We start from the raw sequence: 12012 nt of genomic DNA, 5'->3' as shown, positions 1-12012 counted from the left end.
GTCAAGGGCAGACAGGATATGGTACTCTAACACAATAGGAGCCACAGGGTGGAAAAAAAGACAAGCACGGCCGCCCCCACTCAATACATTATAACAACCAATGGCCTGCCCTACGATACACCTACTTATATGATGCCAACATTCAACGGGGTTTTCAATCTTTTCTGATTCCCTAGCGTGTGTTTCCTATCACTACTCATAGGTCATGGTGTATCAATTTAAAAGTGTCAAAGAAACCATCATAACACCATTTCTACCCAAAGTTGACTAGAAAAAAGGTGAGGGAAGAGAGAGCACCTCACGGTAGTAACACCAAGGGGGGTTGCTGGTTGGTACTCACCAGCATACCCACTTATCATAGGTTGCTCTTACTCCATGTGAAAAACAAACATTGTAATGTACTGATACAAAATCTCAGTATGGTGAGGTGGTGAAAAGAATAACAGTGCCAAGTGCTTTTATGTGTGCCCAATGAACCCCAGTGAGAACATGAAAATATAATTCTCACCATTAAAAACGGCAGTGCTTACTAGCTTATCGTAACTTTAATAAATGCTGTAAGCTCCCACGATTAAAAATGGTTGCAGTCAAACCATAACCAATTCTATAATGCCAACAGGTTTAGTTGCCGAACCATCACGCAAATTCTTCAGGGCTATGGGGTTCCAAATCAACTTCACATATGCTTCACCTAAAACCTCTGATGGTGTAATAAAAAGACACAAGGAACGCCAGTTAAAAAGGCCGTCTGACTATCAAGACGAACTCATAGACTCAACTTTTTTAATCTGAAAAAATATACTTAATTCCATCTTTACCAGGAGGTTGCGAAGTCTTCTTATACCAGCAACCGTCTTTAGGATGGAACACGTGTCCTCTGATCACGTGCCCCTGGGGTGACTACCAAATGACTCGTCCCCTATAAATGTGTAAAACAAGGGAACCTCATTTCATCTTTACTGCTGTTATGATTGTCTTACAAACCATAATCCATTCAGAACGTTATTCTCACACATAAAGAACAAAGCTTCTCCGTACATATGTAGGAAAGATCGCATCACGCCCACTACTCGTCAGTAAATCGTGCAACCATGTTAATGCATGGATATACCAGTATTTAAGTCACGCCACACCACGATCTTACATTGGCTTTCGCTCTATTAGTGTACCTCAAACCGATCTCTTAAACTCACGGCATCACCAATCACCAGCGACTCAGCAGTAAACTATTCCCCCATGTATCGCAAGGTTTCACTTCAAAAGTTCCGAAATCAATAGCATACTGAAACCAAGGGTGAGGTTTCAAAACATCCCGCCATTCCCTCAATCATGCATCTCACCCGTGCCGCGTTCCACCGGCGTGTGTGTAGCTTCCTCATTAAGCTCACACCATGCACGGCTAAGAAACGTGACAGACCACGCCCCACTTCCGGCGCGTGATCCAAGTAGGGATATATATCCATGCTATCCCAATTTGGTGGCCATCTTAGAGTGGAGGAATTACCGGAACAACAGCCATATCTGTGTACACCTCCACGAGACTCCTACTCAACTAAGTCCATTGCCATCAAATATTGTAAGGATATTTTACCAAACAATCATATGGAACAAAATATCCACGCGTGCATTACCGCCGGACCTTATGAAATCTATACTCTTCGATACATTTATAACTGGTAGCCATTTTGGAATGGGGACGACACCAGGACCTGAAGCAAGTCCATGGGAATTTTTCAGAATAAATTTATGAAATGTATAGAGATCAAAATCAAACTCAAAGCTTTTTAAGAGTAGATGTGTAAACTCAAAAAGCCCAAGTCCAATTTAACAGCCATGCCTTAGTCATCCCTTTATATTTATAACACCGTGCCTCCCATGCTCATGCTGCCCCTGATGATAGTCAGAACAACAACCCCACGATGTTTATGCCAGGCCTAACATTAATACAGAGCAACAGTTCTGCAGACTCATGCTGATAATTTTTATACCTAGTAACTTCTAGGTGAGGGGCACTGATATCTATATTCATCACTTAGGCAAGACATTATCATCTACTGATTTTGTTCCATTCAATTGAGTCAATCCAGTCTGATCTGTATTCTCTGAGAAGAAAACAAGTTACTTACCTGTAACTACAGTTATCCAGTATTGGTATCTTTCATAGATTCACATGCCTGAATCATTCCCCGTCGCCGAGGCGGGAGTCCCCGGTAAATAAAAAAGTAGTGCCAAAATGTTAGTAGTAGTAGTAGGCCCAAAGAAAAGGCCTAAAGCCTATATCTTAGTAGCCTATCTACCTCATTATGCAAAAGAACCAAGAATTTGGTAACAACCAATCAGACACCAGCACCCTTCTAGAACCCTCTCAGCAGAGCCAGTTCTCCTCAGATTTTCGTAGCACAAATGGGAAGTAAACATCCTAAAATATAAAGAACTGACTCTACAGGGAGGAGGGTGGGTGCATGTGAATCTATGAAATATACCAATACTGGATAACTGTAGTTACAGGTAAGTAACTTGTTTTCTTATCCAGTATTGGGGTATCTTTCATAGATTCACATGCCTGAATCAGAATAGCGAGCAGTATACCAAGTATATAGTCGTTTGCGGATGGTGGGAGACTAGTGCCGATACTCCCTAGTTGCATTCACAGCTTGTTAACAAGAGGTATAAGAAAAAGAAACTTAAAATTCGAAACATGCAATCTATAAAGAGAAAACAGCATGTAAAGCAATAACATTAAAATGAAAGCAAATCATTATTGTAAAACATTGCATTGTCATACCAAAAGATATCAACATATTACATGTTAAAAGTATGAAAAAGGTACCTGAAAATATCTCAAAGAAACCGATGTCGCAGGACAGCTTGTCCAACTGCTGCATCGTCTCGATGCGTAGATTGAAGGCAGTAATGTCTCGTAAAAGTGTGGACATTTTTCCATGTCGCAGCACGGCAGATATTTTCTAGAGTCACACCAGCAAACAATGCTGTAGACGCTGCTACTGTTCTCGTGGAATGGGCCTTGGGTTTCCGTAACAATGGCCTGTGAGCTTTGTCATGGCAGAAAAGGATTGTAGATGCTATCCATCTGGCAATGGTGGATTTTGTCACTGCCCTTCCCAGGGTAGTTTGGCCATAAGCCACAAACAATTGGTCGGACTTTCTAAGGTTCTTTGTTTTTTGAAGATAGAATTTAAAACATCTCTTGATATCGAGAGAATGTAAGGCTCGTTCCACTGGAGTAAATGGATTAGGAAAGAAAGTTTTTAACGTCACTGGTTCATTAAGATGAAACTGTGACAGCACCTTAGGGATAAATGTTGGATTAGTTCGGAGGTGCACGTAGTCTTGAGTGAAGTGTAGAAAAGGTTCCTTTATAGTAAATGACTGAATTTCACACACTCGTCGAGCTGATGTTAAAGCCAGAAGTAAAGCAACCTTCCAGGTAAGGAATTTGAGGTCAGCCTTGTGGATAGGCTCGGATGGATGCTTCATTAATTGCATTAAGACTGTGTTGAGTTCCCATTCCGGTGGCGGAAGTCTGACCGGAGGAAACTCCCGGAAAAGTCCTTTCATAAACTGCTTAATTAAAGAGGATGAACAAAGGAAAGGGCCATGAGCACCCTTTCTGAATCTGGAAAGTGCAGCTAAGTGGACTTTGACTGAAGAGAAAGAAAGTCCAGATCTTGCCAGGTGTAACAAATAAGGGAGGATCTGTTCTGCAGGAGCGTCCACCGGGTGCACCTGGTTTGCTTCACACCAACAGCAAAACCGTTTCCATTTCAGACGGTAAGTTTTTATCGTGCTGTGGGCTCGTGATTTCGTTAATATATCCCTACAGTCTTGAGGGATATCCAGGTCCTTAAATTCTAAGAAGTCAGGAGCCATGCGTGTAAATGTAGGGACTGAGGGTCTGGGTGGAGAACCTGACCTCTGTTCCTTGACAGCATTGTGGGCGTCGGGAGAAGACGGATAGGCAGGTCCTGGGATAGTAATAGAAGCTCCTGAAACCAGTATTGGCGTGGCCATCTGGGTGCAATCAAGATGAGAAGACAGCCCTCCAACTTCACTTTGCGTATGACCCTCAGAGTTAGAGGTATCGGGGGAAAAGCGTAAGCACAAATCCCTGACCATTGCATTGACAGGGCATTCCCCCTTGACCCCTGTTGAGGGTATCAGCTGGCATAAAAGCGGCATTTCTTGTTCTCTTTTGTGGCGAACAAATCTAGTGGCGGTGTTCCCCAAGCTCTGAATACTCTGAGCACTTGAGCTTGCTCTAGCTCCCATTCATGGCAATCTGATTGGGATCTGCTGAGCGTGTCCGCTAATGTATTGCAGAGACCTCTGACATGTTCTGCTCTGAGGGTTATGTTGTGGAGTGTGACCCATTCCCACAACTCCTGAGCCTCTGTGGACAGAGTTGCTGATCTTGTCCCTCCTTGCTTATTCACGTAAAACATGCTGGTGGTATTGTCTGTCCGAACCAGAACCGAAGAACCTGCAATCCTTGGAAGGAAAGCTTGCAGAGACAGGAAAATTGCTCGCAATTCCAGACTGTTGATGTGTTTGTTCTTGTACTCTGGAGACCACTTCCCCTGTATGTGTAAGTCTTGGAGATGACCTCCCCATCCTTCCATGGAAGCATCCGTAGTGAGGACAAAGTCTGGAATGTTCTATACGAAAGTGAGCCCTTCTGCTAAGTTGGGTATGTGGGACCACCAACGTAGAGCGCTCTTCATGCCTGAAGTGACTCTGAGGATGTCGTCAAAGGAACCCATCGCCTGCTGCCACTGAAGGTGTAACTCCTCCTGCAAGGGTCGCATCCGGAGACTTGCCAGAGGGACGAGGTGTATTGCAGAGGAGCACATCCCTAGGAGCGGCGCAAACATCCGGATATAAACTGACTTTCTTTTGGAAGTCAGGAATGCTAACTTTTGAAGACGAACCTGCCGTTCGTGAGATAAGAATGCCTTGCAGCGGACGGTATCTAGCAGAGCTCCCAGAAAAGGAAGGATCGGCCTTGGGTGTAATTGAGATTTGCTCCTGTTCACCGTAAGCCCCAAAGAGTGGAACAGACGAAGAGATGTTGTCACGGCAGTCTTGACTGAGCTTTCCGAAGGACCTTTTATCAACCAGTCGTCTAAATACGGGAAGACTTGGATTCCTTGGGATCGTAACGCTGCTGCCACTGGAGCTAGGCACTTCGTAAATATCCTTGGGGCAGATTTTAACCCAAACGGGAGCACTTTGAACTGGTAATGGGCGCCAGCCACTGTGAAGCGAAGATACTTGCGATGCTTCCGATGTATTGGGATGTGAAAGTAAGTGTCTTCCATATCGAAAGAAGCTAGAATATCTCCCTCGTTGAGGCAACTTAGAATTTCTGCCAGAGTGACCATGCGAAATCCCTGCTTTTTGAGGAATCTGTTCAGATTGCGAAGGTCTAAGATTGGACGCCACTCCCCTGATTTCTTCTTGATGAGAAAAAAGCGGGAATAGAAACCCATCCCCTTTTGAAGTGCAGGAACCTTCGATTGCGTTCTTGAGGAGCATCGTTAAAGCTTCTTTGAATAGTAAGTGAAGACGAGGGGGAGGGGGTCTCTTGGGTGGTGTGTTGGGTGGCTTGGTGACAAACTCTAAGGTATGACCGTTGAGAACCAGGTCCAGAACCCACTGGTCTGACGTAATTTCTTGCCACTTGCTCACAAAAGTTGAAATCTTCGCACCCACAGGGAGGGGAAAAGGAGTGGACGGTGCCCTGCAGAAATCATTGCTTCCTTGTGGTGTCTCTTCCCTGATTCTGCGATCTTTTTCGTCCGCCTTGACGAGAGAAACCAGACGTGTTGGTTTGTCTGTAGGAAGATTGATATGATTGTCGATACTGAGGCTGGTACCTATTCTGTTGGGTGTGATAACCTCCTCTGGATGAAAATCCACGGCCTCTTGCTCCTCTGAAGGTACCTCGTTTGTACTGCAAGGAGCCCAATGATCTTGCGGTATCAGTAACTGTCTTTATTGCTTGGAGTGCGTCATCTATATGCTTTCCAAACAACGATTCGCCATCATAGGCCATATCCAATATTTTTGTCTGGACTTCTGGTCTGAACGTGGTGGCCTTAAGCCAACCCTGGCGTCTGAGAACAGCAGCCCCAGCCAACTGGCGAAAATTAGTATTTGCAATATCCAGAGCGCAGTCGATAGTCTCTGATGCTGCACGCTCACCCTCCAACAAAATCTTCCGTCCGTCTTGTCTGTTGTCCTCTGGGATGAGGTCAATAAAGCTTGCCATTTCTGACCACATTTGCAGCTGTCATCGTTGAAAATGTTTTGCCAATTAAATCCAGGCGTCGTCCTTCCCTATCCGGTGGTGTAGTGACAGGTGCTGCCGGATTCTTAGATTTTTGTTGGGCTGCCTGTGAGATAACAGTCTGGCCGAGGTTGGCCAATGAGACAGGAAGGACTGTTGGCAGGAGCACGGTATTTTTTGTCAATCCGTGGAAGCACCGCTGGCACAAATGCTGGGTTTTCCATAATTTTAACTCCTTCCTTCCAAATGTAGTCAATGATAGGGATAGCTCTTGTAACCTTTCTTGACTCCTCTTTAAAGTCATGAAGAAAACAGTCAGACTGCTCAATGGTAACCGGCAAGTGGAACCTGGTCGCAGCGCGCTGCATAAGGTTATGGAACCCCCCTATATCTTCTGGGGCGAATCAGATGGTAGAGGGGTGGGTGGCGATTATATAAGAATCCCAAGGGTCTGCTGGGTCTAGTAGCTCACCCTCTTTGAATTCCTCCTCCGAGGTTGAATCTTGACCTTGACGCGGGTCCTGTGGAGGATCAGGCAGTTGAGGCATTGGGGCTGGATCTTCAGGCAAAGGCAATGGGTCCGGCTGCGGAGCAGTCCGCGGAACCTGTGGAATGACTGGCTGCGGTGGAAAACGCTGATTATAATCTGCAAGCATGGCTTGCAGGTCTTGAATTAAAGTCGGAGGCAGATGTGACATCTCGCTCTGACGAGGTTGTCTGTAGCAAGGTCTATGATGCGGAACGACTATGTCTTCCTGATAGTAATGCCCCTGATAATTGTCCTCCTCCTCATCATCATCATCGTCATCTTTACACTTGATGTGCAGTTCAGAAGGATGGCGAGCGATCCCAAAGGGCCCTTCGTCCTTGTCATCCTCATAATCATCATCTTCACCCTGCACATATGTTTCTAGGAGATGCGAGGGAGTAAGCGGTGATATGTCGCTACATTCCTGTCTTTGAAAAGTCTTTAGCTGGAAACTCCTGGTGGAAATAGGAGTGGAATGAGCGGGCGCCATTGCAAGTGTCGGAGACTGAACAGGTAAATCTCCAGGCATTGTAGTAGAAATGGATTCCTTTGATGTTAATAGGTTTTTAGTGTCCATCGTCGACGAGGTCGTCGTCAACGGGGCTATCGTCGACGGACTTGTCGATGGAATCGTCGTCGACGGGATCGTAGTCGTCGACGGAATCATCTTCGTCGACGGGATCATAGTCGACGGGGTCTTTGTCGACGGGTTGGACGGAGCCTTCGTCGACGGGCTCGACGCCGACTTGGTCTTCGTTGATGGGATTTTCGTCGACTAACACTTCTCTTATTAACAATGAAAGCTTCGTCGATGGTATCGTCGATACTGGCTTCGTCGATGAAGACTTCGTCGACGACACCTCGACGACGGGTTTTCTTGAGAGGATAGTAATCCTCGTTGACAGAATAGGAGAGGTAATGGCCGTCGTCAAGATGGTATCCGTCAATGAAGGAGCAGACGAGGTGACAGAAATCGTAGATGGAGAGAAAGCCAGAGATTTTGAAAGGCTTTTACTCACAGTTTGTGTCCTAGCCTTGACCGTAGAATCCTGAGAAGAGTGCGCCGATTCAGAGGAAATTTTGGGACTCCTCTGAACACAACCAGAAGTAGAATGGTGAGATTTCTGGCGCTTCTTCCCCTCACTGGAAGAGCTGTCCTGCGATCTAGCTCTCTTGCTAGAAGTAGAGGCTCTGTCATCCTCCTCAGCCGAAGAGGATTTCAGCCACAAAAGCACTTTCGCCTCTCTATCCCTAAGAGTTTTGGTAGGGAAGGTGCGGCAAATCTTGCAATCTCTTGCCTCATGTTTAGGGTAGAGGCAGTAGATGCAGTCCAAATGTTGATCATCAACATGGGCCCTCTTCTTGGCGCAGGTCCTGCAGTATTTAAACAAGGCGTTCTTGTCAAACATGCTGTAGCAAGTTGAAAAACTGAGAGGCACTCAGGGAGACTCCCTTCCACACGACGTGCGGTGAAAATCTGAGGAGAACTGGCTCTGCTGAGAGGGTTCTAGAAGGGTGCTGGTGTCTGATTGATTGTTACCAAATTCTTGGTTCTTTTGCATAATGAGGTAGATAGGCTACTAAGATATAGGCTTTAGGCCTTTTCTTTGGGTCTACTAATACTACTACTACCAACATTTTGGCACTACTTTTTTATTTACCGGGGACTCCCGCCTCGGCGACGGGGAATGATTCAGGCATGTGAATCTATGAAAGATACCCCAATACTGGATAAAATCCATTTCACCTCTTTTCGCACCAAAATGGAATCAATGTTGTGTGTTTCACCCAACACTCTCTCCAGTACAGTCCATCTCAGGTCCCTCGGGTCATGATGTTTCTCAATAAAATGTTGCACCAGCCGGGTTGTTAACTTTTTGGCCCTGAGAGTACTCAAATGTTCTTGTATGCGTACTTTCACCTTCCGCGATGTCAGACCAATGTAATGCAAACCACAACTACAGGACAACCTATAGATGACATTAACTGTGTTGCAAATACTAAACTTGGTAGTCACCCCAGGAGCACGTGATCAGAGGACACGTGTTCCATCCTAAAGACGGTTGCTGGTATAAGAAGACTTCGCAACCTCCTGTAAAGATGGAATTAAGTATAATTTTTCAGATTAAAAAAGTTGAGTCTATGAGTTCGTCTTGATAGTCAGACGGCCTTTTTAACTGGCATTCCTTGTGTCTTTTTATTACACCATCAGAGGTTTTAGGTGAACCATATGTGAAGTTGATTTGGAACCCCATAGCCCTGAAGAAGTTGCGTGATGGCTCGGACACGAAACATGTTGGCATTATAGAATTGGTTATGGTTTGACTGAAACCATTTTTAATCGTGGGAGCTTACAGCATTTAATAAAGAAACGACAAGCTAGTAAGCACTACAGTTTTTAATGGTGAGAATTAGATTTTCATGTTCTCACTGGGGTTCATTGGGCACACATAAAAGCACTTGGCACGGTTATTCTTTTCACCACCTCACCATACTGAGATTTTGTATCAGTACATTACAATTTTTGTTTTTCACATGGAGTAAGAGCAACCTATGATGATAAGTGGGTATGCTGGGGAGTACCAACCAGCAACCCCCCTTGGTGTTACTACCGTGAGGTGCTCTCTCTTCCCTCACCTTTTTTCTAGTCAACTTTGGGTAGAAATGGTGCTATGATGGTTTCTTTGACACTTTTTAAATTGATACACCACGACCTACGAGTAGTGATAGGAAACACACGCTAGGGAATCAGAAAAGATTGAAAACCCTGTTGAATGTTGGCATCATATAAGCAGGTGTATCGTAGGGCAGGCCATAGGTTGTTATAAGAGACAGGATATGGGCCAGCATGAGCATTATGAATCTGTCCTTCCGCAGGAAGGAATTTAGAGGTCAGAGGTCCAAGCCTCGCTTCAGCTTCAGAATGAGGCAATAGAGAGTGTCTTTGCAAGACTTGCATCATCTCAGTAGCAGTCTTGGAGAATAATGCAGGCACCTCTTGCAGTAGAATGGACAGATGCTCATCTGAAATTCACTCTGATGTGGGGTTAATATCTGATGTTGCAAAAAGAAAAGGCAGATCCTGAATGGCCATGTTGAATAGTTAAAAAGACCCTTCTGACGGACACGATGAAACACAACCCTGAGAGGAAACAATTGATCCTGCCCCCTTCTGGATGGGCAAGTGTCACTAAGGGCAAACTAAAGTGGCTTGCTAGATTATTTTGATAAATACGCAAGTGGGCATAGAGCAAACAGAATTTCTAGTATATATACTATTTATTTAATGTGCTTTCTACTAAAATTACGTTGATGGCTTCACACCCAACTTATTTTTTCTTACCTGTTCTGTTCAGTCTTGCCATATTCATCATCGCTTCCTGGTATGCCAATTCCACATCTTCTTGAGTTACCACCAATTTAATTTTATTCCATTTTTCTGGCTGATGTAGAAAAACAAAATATTAGCAGTGAATTTTCTTCCTTGACAGACACAGGTCAAAACAATATCACAAATAATTCAATGTATATATTAAGAGACCAATTTAATTAGACTGTATAAAAAGAATGCTTTGACATGGAACTCTTGAACCTACCCACAGGAAGGACACAGACTAAAAAGTCTCTAGCTGGCCAAACTCTGAAAGGATATCATTTAAAAAAGCCTCACACATCATCCGGTAAGAAACCGCCACCTCCCCTTAAGTCACACCAATCTAATCAGGTGATTCAAATGATTATTAATGCACAAATGTATTTAGGAACCATCCCTTCTGGGCACAGCAACTCCTGGATTTTGCTGAATAGAATACAGCAGATTTTCAGCCAAGTCGAAAGACTGAAAAATATGAGCATGTCCATGAAAAAAACCTTAAGTGTGGATTGCTAAACAATTTCAGCCGGGGTTCCATGGCGCTTGAAATCTACCATTAAAGAAAAATGTTCCTTACGACGGCATGCAACTGAGATTGACAGATCTGAAAAGATGCGAATTGTGAAATTGTCAAAAGTGGCAAATGATTTCTGCCTCATTGGCCATATAGAATTCGCTCTTTGTTTGGTAGCCCCCAAACATTCACCAGAATTGTTCTAGGATAGTTGGTGCTTGTAGGACTAATAGCAGGGACCCGATGGGCACGAGAAATAGTTAAGTCCATTCCTTCTGACTATTTGTCCCAAAGGACATGCTTGAAAACCAGCTCTAAAATCAGCGAAGAGATGGGTATTCCTACGGATCGGAGATTTACACGCCGGTGTGAGAAAGTGCCCTCTTTCTCATGGTTGCCCCCACTTTTTGCTGAATTGCTGATGTGCTTTGACTGAGTGTGCCCTGGGCTCCTACTAATCAGGTTCCCAGGGCCTATGTTCTTTCCCTAAAACTGCATTTAAGCCTAAACCCAATTGGCATCTCTGGCCACAGGTCAGCCCCTGGTAAATGGTACCACAGGTACCCTGCGCACTGTGACCAGAGAAGGCCTCTAAGGGCTGCAGCACTTCTTGTGCCACCCTTAGAGGTCCTGTACCCTTACACACACACTGCCTTTGCAGGGTGGGTATTTTGGTGCAGAACAAAGTGAAGAGTCGACATGGCACACTTCCCTGTGTGCCATGCCTACAACCCACTGCCCTGGCATAGATCACTCATCACTCTAGCTGGGTGCACTATACCAGTAGTGAGGGTACAGGTGCATGAGCCCTGTACCCCTACAGGGTCTATGTCCATTCTTAGACATTGTAAGTGCAGTGCTGCCATTAAGAGTATATGGTGCTGGGAGTTTGTCATTACGAACTCCACAGCACCATAATGGCTACACTGAAAACTGAGAAGTTTAGTATCAAATTTCTCAGCACATTAAACCCACACTGATGCCAGTGTGGGATTTAATGAAAAATGCACACAGAAGGCATCTTAGAGATGCCCCCTGAAAACGTACCCACCTCTAGTGTCCAGACTGAGTGGCTGCTTTCAGCTGCCACCACCAGACACGTTTCTGGACCCAAGAGTCAAGAACCTGCTGCTCTCTGGGGCCTGAAACAATGTACATCCTGGGACGAGGTGCCAAGTCTCCTCCCCCAGGATGTGGAGGGTTCAAAAAGAGGAAGCTTCAAAGGCTTGCCGGCTTTGTGAGCTTCCCCAGGCCACTTGCTGCTCTTAGCAGCTGGTCCCCACTGG

The 12012-nt window shown here is 45.0% G+C and overlaps 1 protein-coding gene across 4 annotated transcripts in view; it reads right to left on the bottom strand.

Annotated features, from left to right (window-relative positions):
* The window catches only part of SEPHS1 (selenophosphate synthetase 1), a 326681-nt gene that overhangs the window by 104200 nt on the left and 210469 nt on the right, over positions 1–12012 (bottom strand). For all 4 annotated transcript variants that reach the window (XM_085652954.1, XM_085652953.1, XM_085652955.1 and 1 more), the window contains exon 7: positions 10183–10282. In XM_085652954.1, the coding sequence (XP_085509080.1) occupies positions 10183–10282 (100 nt within the window). The remainder of the gene's footprint in view (positions 1–10182; positions 10283–12012) is intronic.

The sequence above is a fragment of the Triturus cristatus genome, chromosome 4_1, assembly GCF_964204655.1.
Source record: "Triturus cristatus chromosome 4_1, aTriCri1.1, whole genome shotgun sequence".
Classification (NCBI taxonomy): Eukaryota; Metazoa; Chordata; class Amphibia; order Caudata; family Salamandridae; genus Triturus; species Triturus cristatus.
The sequence above is the reverse complement of the archived record's forward strand: the minus strand, read 5'-3'. Positions and strand labels throughout refer to the sequence as shown.